Source organism: Clavelina lepadiformis, chromosome 4 (assembly GCF_947623445.1).
Source record: "Clavelina lepadiformis chromosome 4, kaClaLepa1.1, whole genome shotgun sequence".
Taxonomy (NCBI): domain Eukaryota; kingdom Metazoa; phylum Chordata; class Ascidiacea; order Aplousobranchia; family Clavelinidae; genus Clavelina; species Clavelina lepadiformis.
The window spans coordinates 20610880-20631352 of NC_135243.1; the positions used below are offsets into that span (position 1 = coordinate 20610880).

Consider the following 20473-nt stretch of genomic DNA (forward strand, 5'->3'; position numbering starts at 1 on the left):
TACGACGTGTGGTATAGAAGTTATTAGGTCAAATGAAGTCAAAATGTTACGTTAGGTCAAAATACGGTCAAATTGTTTTTTTAGGTTTTCTTTTTAGGTCAAAATCTATTAAACTTGTAATTTTGTAACCATTTTGTAATATTATTCTTCCGTTTTTCTCTTTTCTTGTACCGCAAACAATTCCAGTGCCGCAAATTTTACTTAGAACCAAAGCCACAAAGAGAGGGAAGGCTTTTCAGCGCATCTTGTGACGTCACGATGTGACGGCATTGCATTTGAAACTGCAAGTTGTCAATCTTAATACGCAGAAAGGAAAAAAAGTCAACACTAGAAAAGCATTTTGTCAATTTTAAATGCAGCTTTAGATTAGAAAGTTGCTGTAGACAGTGTAGAGACTATCAGTATAGCGTTTTTCAAAATGAGGTCAAAATTTAAACTTTTTAGGTCAAAAAACTGGTTGCCCTAATTATTACCTATACCTTCAAAAAAGAATTAAATGGGTGCGATAGTTTCAAAATGTCAACACTATTGACATTTTTGAACGTACAAACTATTCGAGCCTATTCCTTTTGGTTATTGTCGCTATTATAATGATATGTAACAATAACAACTTTTTACGTAGTTTCGAATCAGGAAGTTGTACGAATGCATTCTCGAACTAATTTTTTTAATTGCATCCTGAACGAGGCAAGCAAATATAACTGAAGCAACTGTGGCACGCAATATTTTGGCTGGAAACTTCAAATATACGTTGTCTGCAGTGCTTCAGATCATTGCAAGAAAGATACGCTTATAACAATTTTGTATTTTCATCGTTGCTTCAGTGTTTGCAAAAAACTGGATCAGAGTAAAAGGAACTATCTAACCAAGATTAGTATCCCAGATATACCTACAGAATAATGTTAAAGGCTACTCAAGCTAATGCAAGCGGATTTGTGTGCATCGTGCGTTTATAAGAAGCTTGCCACATTGCACACAAATCATTTTTAAGCTGATACAAAGCAAACAAGTAAAATTTCATGAGATTATACAAAACAGACTATGTACAAACACTAGTTATAAAGTACTACAAAGCTTCAAAAGTTTTACTTTGAGCTAGCAGTGTTATCTTTATTATTTACCAGTATTAGCCAACAATGCTAGTATTGTTCGATGTTTATGTCCCAGCCCTGTACGTTTTGAGGAAATAAACGAGCAACAGTGCCTTATGAGAAAAATATGTCTAATTCTGCCTTTATTCAACTATAGTTTTGTCAAAAACGTGTAGTAAATAATATGAATTCATTGTTTACCATGCTGCTAGTGGGCTTGTTTGTGAATGCTTCTCTTGCAACTGCCAAGCAATGCGAAGGTTTGGGATATACAAAAATTTAGCCATGTTTGAAATAAGCCAATCTTCTTATATATTTTAAATTTTTTGTATTTTTGAATTAGTTAACGGTTCACTAAACATCGGACCTTCTTATTCAAGTTCCGCTTCGTTGGTCGTTACTTTTCCATCTGCGGTGTCATTCTCAAATGTGCCATATGTTTTTGTATGGGCTCGTGAAAGGTCAATAGATTATGGGATTTTCGGAGCAAAGGTTTGTTGTTTCTTAGTATTATTAATATTCTTAGATATACAATATATATATAAATCGAGTTTGGTGTTTTTGAAGAAAACTAAGTCTACTTTCAAGAAAATGTTTGTTTGAAGAGTAGCAGTGTTCAACCATAATGCTTTACCGCGCCAAATATGATGTCAAAATTTACTGGTACCCTTATTTCTTCCAGGTGACTAGAATTGATTTATTCTGTTTTAATGTGACCGTAAATCGTTATGACATATTTTCTCGTGGCTGGAATACTTCACTTACACTTCATTGGGAAGCAACAAGTATGATATTAAGATATGGTTTGAGTTGTAAGGATAATTGTTCAGTATAAGTATAAAGTAAGAAACTTATTTAGTTTCTATAATAATTACACTTGCTTATATTTTTTATTTATTGGTTGTAGCTTTCAACATGTGTTCGGTTTTGTGCAACTATCAAGCTTAACTCACTTTTGTAAACTTTTAGTTGCATGTTCTATGGTTAAGTCGGTACAAGATAACTCTGCTGAAAACAATAGACGGAGATACAACGGCAAGTGATAATTGACTGAATCATTTTTAATAAGAATATTTTATTAATATTACAAAAATAGCAATATAATCAGTATTAAAAATGTTTTGACAATATGCTAGAGAAAGTAAAGCAGATATCCTATAGAAACGATTTAAACTTTTTTGTATTTTGCATTACTAACAGCAGCGGCTTTCATAATGAAGCGAGTAAATTTTCCACCCTCGGTCAGGTGCACCAGAGTACCGATGGTTGATGCTTGGTTTCGTGTGAAAGGAAGAAGAGACAATAATTATATTGCAAAGGTTTATTTGCAGAATTTCTTCTATATATGCAGCTATGTATATACAATAGTTGTCTCAGACAGGAAATCGAACCGCAGTGAAAAACGATTTTAGCTCCAGGTTTAGGTTTTAAAATTTTGATTTTACCAATCCCTCTGCGGTACAGATTTGCATCGGGTCCACATATATGTTCCACTTCAGGTTTAAGTTCAGCAAGCATGTTAATATAAGGTTCGCTACGGATTCAAATGACATTATACAACTAATCCTTTATTTCAATTTGTTCAACTACGTTGACCAAGTAGCAACTCATTAGCACAAGACATTTTATCATAAATGAGTATTTCGTAATTGAACATTCTTACGTTTTTAAATAGTCAAAGCAAACACGTTTTCCTTCCTTCGTTAACCTCTTGGTGAAGTTACTAAAAAATTGTTAAGATTGAGAAAGATTTGACTCTGATTCGTTTTTTCTGATAGTCTTCAATGATGCATATTGTGTTTGGATTCAGACAAATTTAAGACATTGGGTTCTGGTTCCGGTTCGGTTTTCAAAAACATCCGCCCAAACCGCTTTTAATTATTAAATTATTTTAAATTATGCCCAGGTTACAACCGTCGACTTGATGGGTTTTGATGTCATCATTACAAAAGTTAGTCTTAATCGAGGGCCGTGGGATTCTTCGCTGAGTTTTCAATGGAAAACTAGAGACATGCCGTCAAGTAAGTTTAATAAATTAAATCAAAATTGAAGATGATTGATTGCAGAACGTTTGAAACGTTATATGTTGAAGAAATGCACGCTTTTCATGCTTTGTAGTCTTATACTTAGATGCTATACCATAAATGGAAAAAACAAAAACGTTTTTAAAAAGTTGCCAGCACGAAATAATATCTGAGTAGTATCATTAAAGGGTCTGCATACTTTATTAGTTTCTATATTTATTCACATATAATTCGCACCTCTAAAATTAAAAAATGATACAAAAAGTTACCAACAGGTTTTATTTGCAAAAGTACCATTTTGAACATACCTAATTTAACCTTTAAATTGTTCTCTTCTTTGTTAACTCCAAATTCACATCCTATATACTTCTTTAAAACTGTTTGGTATGCAAAGTAGTGCAACTAATACTCCAATAAACGCGGTGGTTTGAATTAAAATATCTTGTGAAATCCAAGTCACTAAAGTTGTAAAATAAAATTTTTAAATGAATAAACCTGTGAAGTTAACTTATATGTAAAAAACTTGTTGCAGTGACTGTGGTTCCACCATCATCTTTACCTGGACTACGGCACGGCAAGGTTACTTTCTACCAACGCTACGAGCACATTCCTGAAGTTTATGCTTGGGCAAGATCACCAACAAACCTGATTCCCAGGTGATATCCACAGAATAAGTTAGGCTATAGTCATTGTAGACCTGTATAGTTTGTGCTATATAGCACAGTTTAGTCATGGAAAAAGATATAAGTATATGGTAAGAATTTCATGGGAAGGATTAGGAATTTCGCAAAGAAAACTTTCATAAAAAAACTTTGTATATATTTCCTGGAATCGTTATTGGGTACTAAGCAAAAAGTTAAATTATAAACAGTGGTAATGTCTCCAAGCTAGGAAGGCTGACGTTCTTGGGATAACCTCAGCAGGGTGGCCACTAATCTGCATCACTCCTTGGTCCACTTTGGCTCGGAGTGGTAGCACCTTCCCGGAGTGTCAACTATGGTTTCAAATAACCTAACTGCTTTGTTGGTTGCATGGGATAACAAAGGTTTAGAGAGTAGGCTAAATCCAGACAAGATTTATCAGCCGGAGTCTTGGGGGCGACCAATGTAATCTGATGGTAAACCTTGTCACTTCCCTGGCTATTCCTAGGTCTCAGCAGAAAGCAGCATACGTAATGTCATTTGTCCTAACTTTTTCTTTTATTCGGAAAGGGGAGGTATGTTGGATAAGTATTAATTACTATCTACAATTTGAGGTTTGTCAATCTTAGCTCCGCTAGCATCCGATATTTTCCATATGATAGGACGTTGCAGCTTTGGGCAAAGCATAGAAACACAAGAAGTGTTAACAGCTACTGGTAATAAGCTATAACCTATTCAACGTAAAAAGAAGCGCCTTCACCGTTGAGAGGATGTGCAAGTTCACTTAATAGTTACCGCTAGCTTCTAGGTGGGTAGTTTGCCGCTAATAGAATGCATTTCCGATGTAGTCTGCCAGTCTCGCTGAGCAAAATGGAGCCAAACCGAAAGCACAAACATGTAGGCTACAGTATATTGGTATACGAAGCTCGGCGTAATAATAATATAAATAAATTTACAGACATAGTGCATATACTATATATATATGTATGTGTATAAGCCATATAGGCTGTATAGGTTTGGAGTAAGGTACAGTATGTTTATATAACAACAAAGTAAGGTAGTCATCTTCGAAGCATTTTCGAAAGAAACGAAAGTAGGAAAAGGAAACTATTTTGAAAAAATGTATGAAGAAAAAACATTATTCTTGCTTATTTTATGCATAAGTTCTTCAAAATTTTCTATTTGCAGAAAGCGTTACAAAGTCAACATCAGATCCTCATCGAATATTGGTTTCACCTTCACAATTAGAAACTTGAATGCATCTGATTTTAACGAAAACCATTCTCTTCAACTATACTGGAGTGTACATCAAAAGGCAAACTCAGAGTACGGTAAGTAGGAAGTTACATTCACCAAACACAACAGTCCTTTTTACCTTATTGAGTTGCGCTTTTTCAGTGACAAAAATGGTGGGCAACGGAAACTATTCAAGTATTGTTGACATTCCACCAATTACTTGGCTGACTACACCAACGATTACAGAAACGTCTAAAAACGTTTTTGATATTTTCGGAAGAGATATTCACTTTAGCGTTGTTCGTCAAATGTTACATGAAGCTACAAATAGGTAAATGTCTTCTCATCAATAATGTATACTTTGTTATATTGCAATGATAAATGACGGTGCATGTTTGCTTAAATAAGAAAATCTATTAGAAAAATTATGAAGATGTTAAAATGTTCTGACTTTTAGAGACAATTGCAGATTTTCAAGCAAAATTTCTTGCATTAAATAGATTGATAACAAAGTCTAACGTAGCCATTCATATAACTAATGAAACCGTTTAAGTAGTCCTATGTTTTATGTTTAGTCCTATGTATAACTGCTAAAATTGGGCAATTCTTAGTTTTAGATGCATGTGTTTTACAACAATTTGTAAACTGAATAAATGCAATTTACCATATTTTGATTTTGGATGATTAAAGTTTGATTTGAATATCTTTATCGCTTTACAGTAGTTCTTGTTAAGTTCTTATTCCGTTTTATTTTAACTTGTTATTGCTTGCATCTTTCTCTTAAACTTTTAGGCTATTATAGTTTCTTGAATTTAAATTTGCTGATTATAATCTGAAAACTTCCTTTTTATAAAGAAAATTTCCCCTAAATCAGACTACCAACGCAGAAGAGCTTTATCAAGTTTCTCTTCGAGGAGATTGTGTTTATCTTGATTTTGATGTTACAATGCAAGGGCTTAAAAAAATTACAATCCATGCTCGTAAATTTATTTCTAATAGAAAGACATTAACATTTAAGGTAACTTTGTCTACGTGAGTTTTATTTGTCTGTTACAAGTTTGTCAGTTTTAAATTTTTTAATGTTTCTCACAATAACAAATAATGCACGTTATAAAGTGCACGGAGAAGTCTTTTGACAGGTCAACGTTAAAGTTAAACAAAGTTTTTGTTGAAATGCAAAATATCAATTAAAATTTTAAGCAAACCGGTACTTGTCGGATCAAAGTGACCTTTTGGTAAGTTATAAATAAAAACTATATGCAATGTCATCTGTATACAGGCTCCGCAAATATGCGAACAAATTATAGAGTCAAGGTGTATCTATCTTGACAAAGCGGAAACCTATTTGGACGGCGCGAATGGAAAAAATGGAATTGCTAGCCCACTGGTTGAGATTCATGTACAAAAAGTTGAGGGTCACGTAGAAATTATTAGTGCGGTAAAAAACCTAAATATTGTTATTCAGTAATTATGTTGAAAAGTACATTTCGAAGTTATATATAAATGTTTCAAACCTCAGTTCTGTTACACTATAATGTGTTATTCATTCTTTTGCTACTGGAAAAATGCTTATAGATCAATTTGGTCAATGTTGTGTTAGCAATAACATTTAAGATATTTTGATGGCATATGTATGATGCAAAATATTAGATACACCAAAACAGTACGAAGGAAAATTTCAACGGACAATTTCATTAAGGCTAGACGCCTACAGTGATTAACAAATCTTGATATACTCAAATAACCATCAGCTAAGCCTACATTTCCCAAACGTATACAAAAACGTTTCAGGAAATCATCAATTGATCTTAGGATCAGTGGCTGAGTGATTGGCGTGCTCGGCTCTCTACTCATTTCAGAAGATCACAGTATATTTTCCCTGTGAAGGCCACGCTGGGTTGGTTGGCTTTAGCAGGCGCCGGGCCAGACGCAAAAATGGTTGCGAGGCCTCTTGTCGATTTTAAATAACTTGATGATGTAATAATAATACCAACTCTTAACAAATCAGCTCTCATCAAAGCTTTGCTTCGTGGAATTTTTTCACCAAAACATTCCCTTTCGAGAACAAATTGAGAATTAAAACTGTGATTTGCGCAAAATTAAAGCTAAATTATTATTACATCATTTTGGTGCTAAGCAGCGCGGGCCCTGAAAAGCGAAGGACCCTTCGCAGTCGAATCGCTCGCATTAGCCTAACACCGGCCTCGAAGCCACGCTACTTGCAAGTACAGTCAGACTGCGTTCAGTCGGACCCACTTAAAACGGAATCCGGCTCTAATATATTCGAAAACTCTGTTGTACCAATTTCTTCTCGTGCATCTTGCCAAATAATCCGGAAATCTCTTTATCCAGCTCATATACGGTGACTTAGGAGCGGACATGCAAAAACAATAGAAACAAAACGCTGACCCCTGTCCGGATTACGACAAGTATGCATATAGAATATAAAGCCTAGTTGCGCTTTTTTTCGCAACAATATTCTGTTTTTCCATGGACTCAATCCCACCACAGATTATATAAGAGTACCTGTATAGCTACACGCATTAAACCGTCTTCATGCTTTTCCTCTTTTACTCTTCATTGATGTCATTATATGTGAAACTGATTGTGTGAAAATAATATTATCATCTGACATCATCAATTCATCATCAATCATCATACGTGAAAATCATATTGTCACGCTTACATGTTTGTTCTGTACGCGCCGTCATTAATCAATTGTTTAAATAATTTCACAGCACTTGTTTTAAACATTTTGTAATTGGGTTTTCAAAATTGGCATTAATGCAATCAGATCTTCAATATATTTTTTTCAAGACTTATAGCTTAATGTGTAGTCTTAAATGCATGGTATCATACGTATAGTGTTTGGTGTTCAATTTTTAAGTTGACAAACAGTTTTTTCAATTTGCCAATTTTACAATCAGGTCAAAATGTAGCTGCTTAAATGTACCATACGGAAGAAAAACAAATGGATATTATTATAACATCTTAAATCTTTAATTACGCAGAATATTAAATTTTGAATTTTATATCTTACAAAAGAAAACATAATGTAACCAAATTCGCTTGTTTTCCGTTATACGATATACCATACATTTTGTTACATTATTTAAGATTCGCTGTTTAGAAAAAAAATTGTCTGATATCTAATCGGGTAGGACCAATACTTTTTAGGCAAACGATGGTAATTTTGGAGAAAATGGGAGTGACGGACCGGCTGGTGAGGTTGGGAAGATTGGTAAATCACTTTGGGTAGAGAAAATGCACTATGACATGCAGGGAAACGCTATTCCATTCTGGCGTGCGTTCAAATGCGTTGTCGCAAAAGGTATACATTTCAACTTACTGCATGGTTATACTTGCAAATAATTTAACGCATAAATTGTCATTTTTAGTTTTCACCACGTTTGGTGCATATAATTTTTGCTTGTTTTGAGCGGCTTTTAATGAAATAACAGAGATAGATTTTCGTGTTTTTCTTTATTGTCTTTTGAATGAAGTTGCTTTAAAAACACAAAAAAAATTAAAACATGACAACTTTTACTTCACAACAGGGTTAGTTGGACAACGAGGTGGGAGAGGTGTCGATGGCCGCAAAGCTGGACTAGCAGGTCGCGGTGGCCACGCAGAAAAAGTAACTCTCAACACTCAATTTGTTTTGGGATCACTTAAAGTGACTCAACGTCCAGGTAAAGGGGGATCCCCGGCTGAACACGGCTATGGCGGGAGAGGCGGGTAAGTTAATTGTTCGTGTCCTGCACAGTAAATGTAGAATTTAACTTTTCAGGTATCAATTAAAGTTTTTATCCTTTTGACATTGTTCTATTTTTTTATTAACTCTTTTATATCTTTTTTTCTAAAATGTGAACGGCACAGATATGGCGGAAGCGGAGGGTGCGGAAGAGGTTGCAGCGAAGAATCATGCTACAAAGCTTCAAGGTGGCGTGATCGAAAAAATTGCGCCCTTCCTTTTATTGACTGCAGCAACAATGGTCGTGGAAGAAATGGCCCAATTGGAGAATCGGCTTTGGATGCTTTCAAAATTTACCCACTTCCAAAGAAGGCTCGCCTTAAATATGCAAAAAAGCATTTATAAAATTTAAAAATTGTTGATATTTTTTAAGATTTAAGCCTCTTTTATTGTATTTAACTTGGAACTTAATTGCTTAATTGCTTAATTTACAGGGAGAAAACGGCATAGTTAAGAAATCAGTTTTAAGAAAAGTCGATAATTTAAAAGTATGGTTTGTTAACGACACCGAGCTTTTGAACCTTATTCGTCGCCGAGGAGAGTTGCTTGTCGCTCGGAATAAAACGGGTGATGCGCTTGAAATTTTCTCCTTCTTGACATCAGTTACTGACAAAACATCTTCATTATATTGGCAAGTAAGAAAGATAACTTTCATTGGACAGTGACTATTTTTATGTTGATATAGCCGGAATATTGCAGTTACTGTAGTATTGGTTACATTTCAAGTTGAGGAGCACTTGAAATATAAATTCTTTAATTCAGCTTTAAATTCTTTCGTTTCTTCTTTATACCGATATCACAGTTACAGATAAATTTCACGCTAATGCAATTTTCTCAAAAGGCTTCTTTGCAAAAGAATGCACTTCAAGGTGACCTTATGTACCATGAACGCAATAATATCTATCCCAGCTTGAGTTGGACTTATTTAAAAGAAAGAACAAGCAATTTGTTTACGGCTGGCAAAACATACGAGACTGCTTACAACAACATGAAGCACAAGGTTTCATATTATATATTTGCTAAGAAAGTAAGCACTTACTGAAATCTTTCTACAGACTTGGGCAAAACCTTCAAATTTGTAATGCCTTCGTTTATATATATGCCTTTGTTCGCAATTGTTCCAGATGGATGACTTGAATCTTGCCAGTCAATTTACCAAAAAAACTGTAAATGTTGACCTCACGAAGTCGAAACGCAATCTCATAGATGAGTTGGAAGATTTAAAAACAGAAAAAAGACTTTACGTCAAATCTTTAGAACGAATTGATAAGACCATGATGACAGAACAGCAGGAAATAAAACATCTTATTCCGGAAATAATTAGAACAAGTGTATTAATATATTTTTTTCTGTTGTCGGTGAAATAATTGATTTGTCACATAAACACAGCATGTAGCAAAGATTTCTTTTAGAAACAAGAAACTGCCCGAAAACAGCGAAAGATTTTTATCGATCTTATTGGCGCAACCGTAGGTTTGGCAACTGGCATTGTCACAAAGGGTCCTGGGTCAGTTTACAGCAGCTCTGCAACGGTAAGTAAAATTGTAAATTCTATTTACAGTTTTCATGTATTTCGATATAATGTAGTCCTGTCTGCACTTGTGTTTTCTCTTACACCTTTACGGAATTTGCCATGACTTTATGTTTTTAGATCTTCCACGAATTCGATAAAACTTTAAGTTGTCCAATACCAACCATTGATGAAGTTAGGTCTACCTTGCAAATAAGGTTCGTTACAAAAAATCAACAATATCAACGAACAAAACGAAATTGAGTTGAAGTTTCGTCGCAAATTGGTCTAAAGCTAGAGATAAATGCTATTATAAATATAACACTGAAGTGAAAACTGTCATTTTCCACTGTTTTAAAACAAACTTAACTAACGTATGTTTGAAATTAATTGTTGACATTTTAAATGTGCATGATTCTATTGTCGGATTGACTGTCCTTCTTAGGGAAGTAAATTTCCGTTGGTAGCATACATAACGATAAAACCGTATTGAATGCACAGTCGAAAGTTCCATTAAACTTAATGATAGACTTGTCATATCAAAATTATTATTATAAAATTACTGCCTCTTCAAAACAGAGTAAAGCTAAGTCACGTACGTAGCTAAGTCACGGTTGGAAACACGATTTTAATAGACTTTTCAAAACCAGTTAACAATTATTACCCTGTAGACAAAAAGCCACATGCTCACTCTAGTATAAGTATTTTAACTTCCAAATTTATTTTGATGGACAATTGGAATTGCTTTTTGCTAGATTAAACTTTGCATCAGCGTATGGAAGAGGAAATGTTGACTTTTCTGCAATGAACGTTTCGGCTGTGCCAATCATAATGCGAAGTGAACTGGGAAAAAACAAAGTAAAACTGACCGACGAAATTGGTTGTTTGTTAAGAAGGAAACATGGAAGAAAGGTAATAAGAGATCAAGAAATGAACGCTCCTTAAAAATAGATAAGACGTAAAACATGGACGTATGATAAAGTCAACCAATAAATATAGTTTAACCAAGCAATTGGTTTTGATCCGGCGTTTTTATCAGGTTAAAAGTTTGTCGAATATCCTGAATGATTTTTTCCGTAATGGGGGTTTGCGTATTACTCTCATTAACAAAATTATCAATCTCGATTTACATATCAAGGTAAGCTTAGTTTTACTGAACTTTGAAGAAAATTGTGAACCGTTTAAGTTAATCAATTGTCGGAGAACACAAATAATAATTAAGTTTTTGACCTAACACTGTGCATCCAAAATGAGTTTGGTGTTTGCGTGTATCACCAAGTTGTGGATCACTAAATAACAAAATATGGCTGACTTTGTTGCTTGAATAACTTGGAAAGCCTAAAGAACAGAAAAGTTTAGCAATTTGGTCAATGTATTATGGATACATAATATATGGATATATATATGGATATATATACTTTCTTTTTCTGTTTCGTTTTATAGAAAGTGTCACATAAACTTGAAGTGGCTACCAAATGGAAGAACGATATTAACACAGCTATGCATTCATTAACACATAGTATCCCTATGTCAATCAGAAGAAAATTTACTGAGATGACTTTGAGGTAACAGTATTAGCCACCTTACTCTAAATTCTTTGCAACAGAAATTTTAACAAATATAAAAATGTATTTGTTAAGACTGCACGGTATTTTTGCATCTGGCACAGCTTGTATCAAGACCACGAAATTGCAATCAAGCGCTCTTTGTATGAACTTGCCAAAGCTTATCAATTTATGAGTCTAAGGAAGTTTGAAACATTCAAAAATTATGACAATACATATGGAGATTGGGTAAGCTACATATTTTTAAATAATCTTCAACATTGTGACAATTTGAGGGGAAATTCTAAGTCGGACCGGATTTAAGGGTCGTGATTAGGTTTAGGCTTTTTCTTTGAAAAAGAATTCTGGCTTGATTCGGGCGCGAATTCATACTCAGACTCTGGCGTCTTTGTGTCGTAATTTCGCTTTCTCTACACGAACTTGCATACGCGCATGCGCGTATGCGCGCACTCTGAAGGGTGCTACAAATCTCCAACAGTGAGCAATTAAACACAACTTGTAAAAGAATTACAGCTTAGTCAAAAAATGACAACGGAAAATGACATGGCTTTTTTCAGTAAATTTTACTTTCAAGTCCAATTCCGGCTTTAAATAAATTTTAGTGTTCGGGCTGGTTTGGTCCGGGTTTGGGCTAAAAGCATAAGGCTTGATTGCAACTCTAATTTGAGACTTAACCGAACTGATTTGTAGGAAGACAAGGCCACATTTACTGGAATAATGCTAGATTGATATTAATTTAGCATTCATATATATCACATTAATATACAAATATAGGCCACATTAATACATTAATATATGTTACATTAACGTATACCACATTTCCTGGAATAATGCATATGCATATGGCAAATCAAGATATGCATATGGAGATATTCTGCATTTTAATAACTAGAACATTTACTGAAGTACCTGAGAGTTTAGGATATACGGTAGTTTGGGGATACTTAAATATTAGGGATGGGCGAACCCAAACCCGAACAGATTCGCCGCATATTGTCTCAACGGGAGATTCGGGGGAACACGAATACAAAAAATGGCGAACCCGAATACTACACTACTTACAAATTTATCGACTTTGGTATGAAATAATGATCTACAGTATTTTCCTGGCTAAGCTAAACTAGAGTCAACATTTCTTATCGGGCATCATTAACTTAAGGATTTTGCTTTTCAAGTCGCCATTTAATCATTAATTTTTAGCAATTACGTCACAATACAAGCAAGATTTGGCAACTTTTTGATAAAATTTTATCATTTGGTGCTGACACGAATAGATTCGGGATTCGTTTGGGTTAACCTTTATGATATTTGGATTCGTACAGACCCGAATAATCGTCTCGCGGCACATCCCTACTAAATATAGACCTTAGGCACTATATATATATGTGTACACTGAGACCTTTGTTTTTCTTGTGACACAACTTAAATTTGTATGTTGTATCAAGTAATAGGCCTATTGACTTAAATACAATTTTGTTTATGTTAATTTATGTTAATTTTGCCATACAGAATTTTGCTGTATTATTCTTTTAACGCCAACCATGTGCAATGGTAATACGTTGCTGAACTAGTTATGTTGAATTTATTAGAATTTTTAAAACGATTACTAGTATGTATTTTTACCATAAACTTAAGCTTGTCTTTGTAGGCTTTGACTTCAAACCTAGGCCAACTGATCGGGATGTTACATTTTCAGCAAATTAAGCAGACGCTGGATGATGAACGAAATAGATTTCTAAAAGCATTATCCACAACGGCTGGTTCAAGTTCACACACTTACACCTTGTTCAGAGAATTTGATTCGGTAAGCAAAATTTATCAATTTAGTTTTTTTCTTTTTATGTTTTTAAAAAAATATTTTTTAATGATGTACGATGATGATGTAATATTTTTAAATTATTATGCTACGTGAGTACTACGCGGTTTCTTGGTAACTTATTCATTTATTCAAAGTTAAAAACTTGAAATTGGTTAACGATTACTACTTCAATTAATTGTTTGCTGGTTAAGTGGGTTACTTGTCAAATCACTTGCTTTGTTAAGATTTTAAATAAATTAATAAAATTTGCTGTTGATAAGAGTAAATTAATGTTAATAGATTTCTTGAAATTAACATAAATTCATGTAAACTTATAAAAATGCTAAAACAACAAACAAATCAATAAAAATGCAACTATATTTTTAAACATTACTACATACCTTAATAAATTTATTAAAATTCATGTTAATTAAAATACAATTATTGTTTTTAATTATCGGCCACGGCTAAAAATTTTCCAATGCAACAACGTATAGTTTTTCAATATTCTCTGTAAAAACTGACTGACTTAAAGTTTATCTCGTCAGCAACCAACTTGTCGGTATAGGCTAATTTTTCATGACCAACACCGATCAATCAGGTAACGACTGATTAAGCATTAGTTTAATCGGTTTGTTATAAGAATTTTGTGGATATTTACATAATAAAATGGCTTAGAAATCATCAGTTATTACCAATTAACCGTCCAATACAGACCGGCTGCTGATCGATAAACTGAGTTTTAATTAAGGTAGTCTGTTATGAGAGCACTGAAAGTTCATTTCTTATAAAAATGTTAGAAATAACAAATTTAGTCACCCCAGAACAACGCCGATAAATAGGTAATAAAGGCAATGGCGCCAGTTATTTATATTATAAGGATAGATCAAATCCTTTCGAGTTTTTATAAATGTATTTTAATTAAGTTTGTATTAGCATTATTTCGTTTTATAATTAATGGAAATTCATATGAGTTTGTTATTATATTTTTGATTGTTTAAAGAGTATTTGTTTTTTTTATAGCTTTTTTCAGTTAAAGTGAATTTATTGAAAGTTTTAGAAATTAAAAAAAAATGGATTACAGTTCTATTGATTTATTTGAACTACTGTATTATTTCCGGTACTTTTTGAAAATTATTGGCTTTAAGACATTTATGTTAAAAATTATTTTATTTCAATTTGTACAAATTCATTAAAATTTACAATAACTTTTATGATTTCATTTAAAATCTGATGATGTAACAAGGACATGTTACTTAAAAGGTAACTTGACAGACTAAAAAGGATTCCGCAGGAAATTCATCTAAACCGTAAATACGTAATCAGGAGACCAGTAAATAAACTTCAACTAGAAATAAATAACCGCATAAGTAACCAAAGAACTTTTGACAAACTTTACTCAGGTTAATGCCGTATTACCCATTTTTGCTTAACTGGATTATATATAGGCCTACTGTAGGCTTTGCTTGTAAGCTGTAACTACTGGTAGCTCACTTGTGCTTGAGGCTACGATATTTTGCGGTAATGTGAAACATCATTAAAGTTAATATCAACTAATTTAACGTATTCAAGTTCAAGGTTTACGCAACTATAATATAAAAGTTATACCCGACTTTAGTTAATCACAGGCTCAACATGTATATATTGTTCATGGTATTTGAAAGTGACGTGGCGTACGTCACAGTTAGAAATTATTTTCGGTAATCGATACCACTGCTTTTTTCAGGTAACACATCCCAGTTTGATGACTTTATTTCGTAAGAAAGGAAGAGTCACTGTCCACCTTGACCTAAACCCCAACAATATAACAACTACCGGTTGCGTATCTTGCTACAACGCTCGTCTCATGTCAATTTATGTGGAAATAAATGGTTCAGCGCAGCCAGAAGCGGTTCCTTTTAGGTTAGTGTTGTACGTAGATTGGTGCAACGATTTTGAGAATATTTCAAAACAATTTTTATTAAATTGATCATTCTTTTGTATCTTAATTTTCTCTGTTAGTATAGATTGTAATTTGCTTACCATGTATAATCTAGCTATACACGTGTCTTTATCATTGAAACATCCAACTATTTTAATAAACGTATTGTATTATAGGAAAATATTTTCGTATCTTTAATCATGAAATTTAACCTTTAACAATGGTTTTTGCGAATTTGTATTTTATGGTCAGTGCAACGGAGTTGGTTCAATAAAATAAACTTAACTAGAAAATGAATTGTCTAGATACGAAGTTCATAGCGGTCAAGAGGTGGATAAAAAAAATTGAAAAACTTATGTGAAATATATTTGGGACAAATTTTTTCCACAAGCAGGATTAATATTCAAACGCATTCTTGTCTAAACTCGATCATTCTTTGGTGACGCAATTTTTTATTATAAGCTTAATCCTGGGTTAGCTTTTCTAATATAGGTTGGTCGACTTCACATGAACCCTTGAATCCTGCAAGTACTGACCACTAAATGTACACCTAACTGCTGAAATACTAATTTGCTCTAACCGTATTTGTTACTTTATAAATTCTTAAGTGAATTTATTTCACAGAATTTACGTGAAAGTTGCTCACATGGGCGACTCTAATTTCTTGCTTCCACTTTCGGATGGAAATAAAACTGTAATTAATTTCCAACAAAAACCGGAAGACGTTGCAGGTGGTCACGTGGTGCACTTCAACAGGAAGCAGCTTGTAACATCACTACTTGATCCCTTACTGCAAAATAAATTCAAACCATCAGTAAGCGCTATTTTTACGCTTTAAATTTTACACCCTAAACAACTTTAACGTCTGTTTGTATTGTTATACGCTTTTTAAAATAGATTGACCTAACTGTCTATTAATTTCACCGTGTTGTGTTTTTCGAACAGGAAGGGAATAGGTTTTGCCATGATTACAACAGAGTACAGGACTTCTTTGGTGGCCAGCTATGTAAGAGCCCATACGCCACTTACACTATCACAGTCCCAAGAAGAAGAAGACTTCCATGCCACCGTCATGTTTCTGGGACGAACTGTCAAGATCTGGATTTTACGAGGCAAAGAATTTTGTTTTGACTGCAATTGAATTCATGAATTCATGATGACAACAGATTTTGTACCATTTTTACACTTACATTTTTTAATCTGTTGACAGATTTGAGAAATTACGAATGTTCTTGAAGATCAAAGCTTGGAGTAATTATCCCATTCCGCCAAACTAAATTTCAAACTTTTTTGTAAACACATTAGTTTGAAAAGTTCATTAAAAATTGAATGCATCTTTTTCATTATCTTTCGCATATATGTTTATCTAGCTGTCTAATCATAAATGTAATTTGTTTGACCAAACTTCTTCAGTAATATTTATTTGCTTTCTGTTGTAGATGGTGCCTTGTAATTATGATTTATCATTGTATGACTATGATTTTCTATTATTTATGTATTTCACTAAAATAACTTGTCAAACAGCAAGCCAGACAGATACGGAACTGAGTATAGCTATGATGAATACTTTCTAAGGACTTTTTGATTTCTCAATATTTTTCCTGTTGAATTTCTTGCCTGATATGTGGCCACGAGAATACTGTGTATTGTAAAATACATCATGTACAGTATATTGTACAATGATAACATCATGTATGAAATAATCAAAACTACTGTATATAGGCTATTATTAGTTTACAGTCGAATTTTTCTTCATTGCACGCTTTTCATTATCGCAATATACACTGGTAGTTCCCAAATATGTTGATGTATTTTTGCTGGAACTTGTAGCAAGTTGCATGTTCGTGTCAAGAAGGATTTTGTAAGACTTTTATACTTTCGATATAATATAACTCAAAGTAAATAACATATCAAAAATTATTAGCGACAAAGGTCATACATATATATATAAGTTATAGGACGTGGTTATAAACCTATGTCATACAGACGTGGTTATAAACACGTAAAGCATTTAAAATGACGAAAGTATATAAGTCGTGGTTGAAATGCTTGGCGCAAATTCGATTTTAGACTACATTATTAAAAAACTTATGCCATCAAGGGCAGAAAGTTTTCTACCAATGTTTAGAGGTTAGACAAAATATTTATAAGAGCTTTTCTGTACTTTGGAATTTTTCAATTTAAACTAATTTAGTTCCAATTTTAATTTGCATTTGTTAAAAATGATTATAAGTATGCTGTTCACAGTAGCATTTGTTTAAACATGATGATTTTTCAGCTGTTTTTAGATACCAAGATATACGAGACCTTTCGAACGCGCAAAGTGCATTATAAATTTAGCTCATAAACATATAAACAGTATAGCTGATATGTCTATTTGTAATTTAAATGAGATAATATTCCAACGTGTAATTTCTAAAGACATTATTTCTACAACGAAAAATTAGAAAGAGCATATTGGTCTAATTTTCAAATACTACACCAGCTGTAGTTTGCATAATTCCAAACTTCCCCTTAGAAAAAAAACAATCAAAACAGTTCGGCAATATGCAAAGAAGTCTTTACGCCGAACTAATTGTGAACATTTCTTCACGTGACGCTTTTTTGCATAACACACAGTAGTGGTATTTCCGAGTTCAACGTGTGTTTAACTTTATAAATTTGTATTCAGTCAATTTTCTAGATTTGAGAAAAATTTATGTTAAGTGATGATATGTCAAGTAACAACAGTTTGGCTTATATAAATACAGCATTGCTCTATACAAATGGTAATAACATAGGCCTATTCCAACATTAAAACAATGTCACTTACCAGATATTGCAGAACCAAAACTTTGCGAAAACTCTGAAACCATTGATAACTTAGGTATCATTGCCATTAAGAACTTATAGTGCTCTAAATTAATATGATTTAGGCTTCAGTTGTCTGGACTGTTTATTAATACCAAGTTAGACAGGAAAACATCTTTGTTTAATTATGAAAGTTTACGATATAACTGACGAACTAATAGATAGGTTAACTATAAAAAAAAAACGAATAAATGAAGTCAGCAAACGTGTACCGACTAACCAATAAAAAAACGCATGCTTCAATATCACTTGCTGAAGAAAATCACTTGAAAAAATAGGAGTTTTCGTAGAATGAAAAAGTAAACTAAAAACTAAAAGAGACTAGAAACTAAAAGAGCTAAGTAAACTAAATAAGTATAAGTGATCTCACAAACTTTTCGCAAATTAGGCTAAAAAACTGGCCTACTTTGATTATATAGCCTATACCATATACAGAATCTTTACTTTTTCAAAAAATAATTTGATATTTAAGAATCGTAAACCGACGTACTTTTCTGGAGGTCGCTAACGTATTTCAATGTCTACTGGTAGTCCGATATCTACCGTTTCTTTTTGGGTTAAGTTAAAGCTTAAAATAGGCCTATTTAAAGTTAACATTATTCAGCTATAAATTATGATCTTTTAACTTTGCCCTATAATATGGAAAAATAGATAGATGTTTCATTTTCTGTTTGTAGGCTATACTACTCAAGAAGAGCCTGACGTTTAAAGTTTGAATGGCCTATATGTTATAACATAAGATTAGTCCGACGTTATTCGCACCGAAAATAGTCCTATGAGTCCGTATTCTATAATTAGTTTTCAAAATTAGTCAGCTTCAGCCGAGGCTTACAAAGAAACAAAAAAATGCCTTCACAAAAAAATCCACGCGCATTTTCTAGTACCTGAAGGTAATTTGTCATCAAATTTGGATAGTGTTAGATTAAGTTGTAGACCAGCGTAGTCATTATGCCAGACTAGATAAATGTTTCGAAGATCATTCTGAATTTTGGTGGTTTAAATTTTCCTAAAATTTTATCCAACTAACCCCGGTCTCTCCTATGTTTATAAAGTATGGTAAATTCCATATGATATACGGTATGGCAAACTACGTGTGGTAAAAAGGAGGGTTTGCTGACTTTGTTATTCGAATTCTCACTGAACCAAAACTTTTGTAATACAAGCACTGTCTTAATTTAAACATTCATGACTTGACTCAATCTGACTCCAGATGGTGCGTGCTTCCCAGACTAAAGTTTGCATATAACTTATATTCGCTATAGGCCTATCTGAATAATTTCAACTTTTAAGATAAAGTCTGAAATTGGAATGCATAGAAAGGTGATAACACAAACATAGACGCTAAAGCAGTGCATTTTCTCCTTATTTGCAAATGTGAGAATGTTAACTAACAACCACGAGGTTTCTTACATCAGCCGCTGTAACGGTGTCATTAATAATCCTAATTTAACTTCTCCTTTTACTTTTGCATGACTTAAGTGAAGTATATTAAGTAACCTGAAGTACTTGTTTATTAAAGCAATATGTTTAATGAAAGTTTAAACTTGGTTGTTTATGTGTACACATCATATGTGTTACTTTCTCAACTTTCTTGTAAATCTTTCATGAAAACAAAATTTTTTGCCTTATATAGATTATTTGAGGGAAATACCCAGAAGAATTAAAGCAAAATATGCATAACGTTTCAAGAAAAATTAGAAAAAACATTTGTATAAGAGTGAATTTGAGTTTAGTTTGAGACAAAGCTTTGTCTGTGTTTCTTCCGAAAACAGTCAAAGTTGAACAATCAAAGTTTTGAAATGAAATTCCAATTTATTGTTGCTTTGTAAAGGTTAGTTACCCGTGAAGTAGAAGGTAATTTTTGGACATTGGGCCCCTGGTTACTAAGCCTATATAGAAAAACTCGGCAGACCAGCACTTTACTTTAGGCCCAGGCTAACCATAGCCGATACCAGACCCCTAGCCTGTCAGCCTTCAAGGCCTATTACGGATTGTGGCGGATTGAACATTTTCTAACATAAGAAACTTTAACATAGCCTGTGTAGTTCTTGTTTAAAATATATGTTGATGTTATTGGTGTGCA

At 33.2% G+C, this 20473-nt stretch overlaps 2 protein-coding genes across 5 annotated transcripts; both read left to right on the plus strand.

Annotated features, from left to right (window-relative positions):
• The first annotated feature begins 1260 nt into the window (after positions 1-1260).
• Positions 1261-9100, plus strand: LOC143452923 (uncharacterized). 2 transcript variants are annotated; one of them, XM_076954069.1, is made up of 14 exons: positions 1261-1351; positions 1435-1583; positions 1774-1876; positions 2061-2126; positions 2292-2410; positions 2998-3112; positions 3648-3771; positions 4945-5087; positions 5155-5323; positions 5848-6010; positions 6272-6430; positions 8170-8323; positions 8550-8730; positions 8872-9100. In XM_076954069.1, exons 1-14 carry the CDS (start codon positions 1276-1278, stop codon positions 9089-9091), a joined length of 1941 nt encoding a protein of 646 aa, XP_076810184.1. In that variant the 5' UTR covers positions 1261-1275; the 3' UTR covers positions 9092-9100. The 2 variants fall into 2 exon arrangements, with proteins under 2 accessions (XP_076810184.1, XP_076810185.1); XM_076954070.1 differs by having other exon boundaries at positions 2295-2410.
• Positions 9101-9247: 147 nt separating this feature from the next.
• On the plus strand, positions 9248-17332 carry LOC143452924 (uncharacterized). Of its 3 annotated transcripts, none has more exons than XM_076954071.1 (14): positions 9248-9381; positions 9588-9746; positions 9871-10077; positions 10159-10278; positions 10398-10474; positions 11012-11168; positions 11296-11394; positions 11700-11821; positions 11926-12049; positions 13470-13625; positions 15346-15521; positions 16165-16354; positions 16486-16652; positions 16751-17332. In XM_076954071.1, the coding sequence occupies exons 2-14, from the start codon at positions 9624-9626 to the stop codon at positions 16815-16817; spliced, it is 1785 nt and encodes a 594-aa protein (XP_076810186.1). In that variant the 5' UTR covers positions 9248-9381; positions 9588-9623; the 3' UTR covers positions 16818-17332. The 3 variants fall into 3 exon arrangements, with proteins under 3 accessions (XP_076810186.1, XP_076810188.1, XP_076810189.1); XM_076954073.1 differs by having other exon boundaries at positions 13518-13625; XM_076954074.1 differs by lacking the exon at positions 11296-11394.
• Positions 17333-20473: the final 3141 nt, after the last annotated feature.

Coding starts and splice junctions, on each gene's coding strand:
- LOC143452923 (XM_076954069.1), top strand. CDS start 1,276: ATGAATTCATTGTTTACCATGCTGCTAGTGGGCTTGTTTGTGAATGCT. Junction 1,584..1,773: donor ATGGGATTTTCGGAGCAAAG/GTTTGTTGTTTC, acceptor TATTTCTTCCAG/GTGACTAGAATTGATTTATT. Junction 8,324..8,549: donor CAAATGCGTTGTCGCAAAAG/GTATACATTTCA, acceptor ACTTCACAACAG/GGTTAGTTGGACAACGAGGT.
- LOC143452924 (XM_076954071.1), top strand. CDS start 9,624: ATGTACCATGAACGCAATAATATCTATCCCAGCTTGAGTTGGACTTAT. Junction 11,169..11,295: donor GAAGGAAACATGGAAGAAAG/GTAATAAGAGAT, acceptor CGTTTTTATCAG/GTTAAAAGTTTGTCGAATAT. Junction 16,355..16,485: donor AAAATAAATTCAAACCATCA/GTAAGCGCTATT, acceptor TTTTTCGAACAG/GAAGGGAATAGGTTTTGCCA.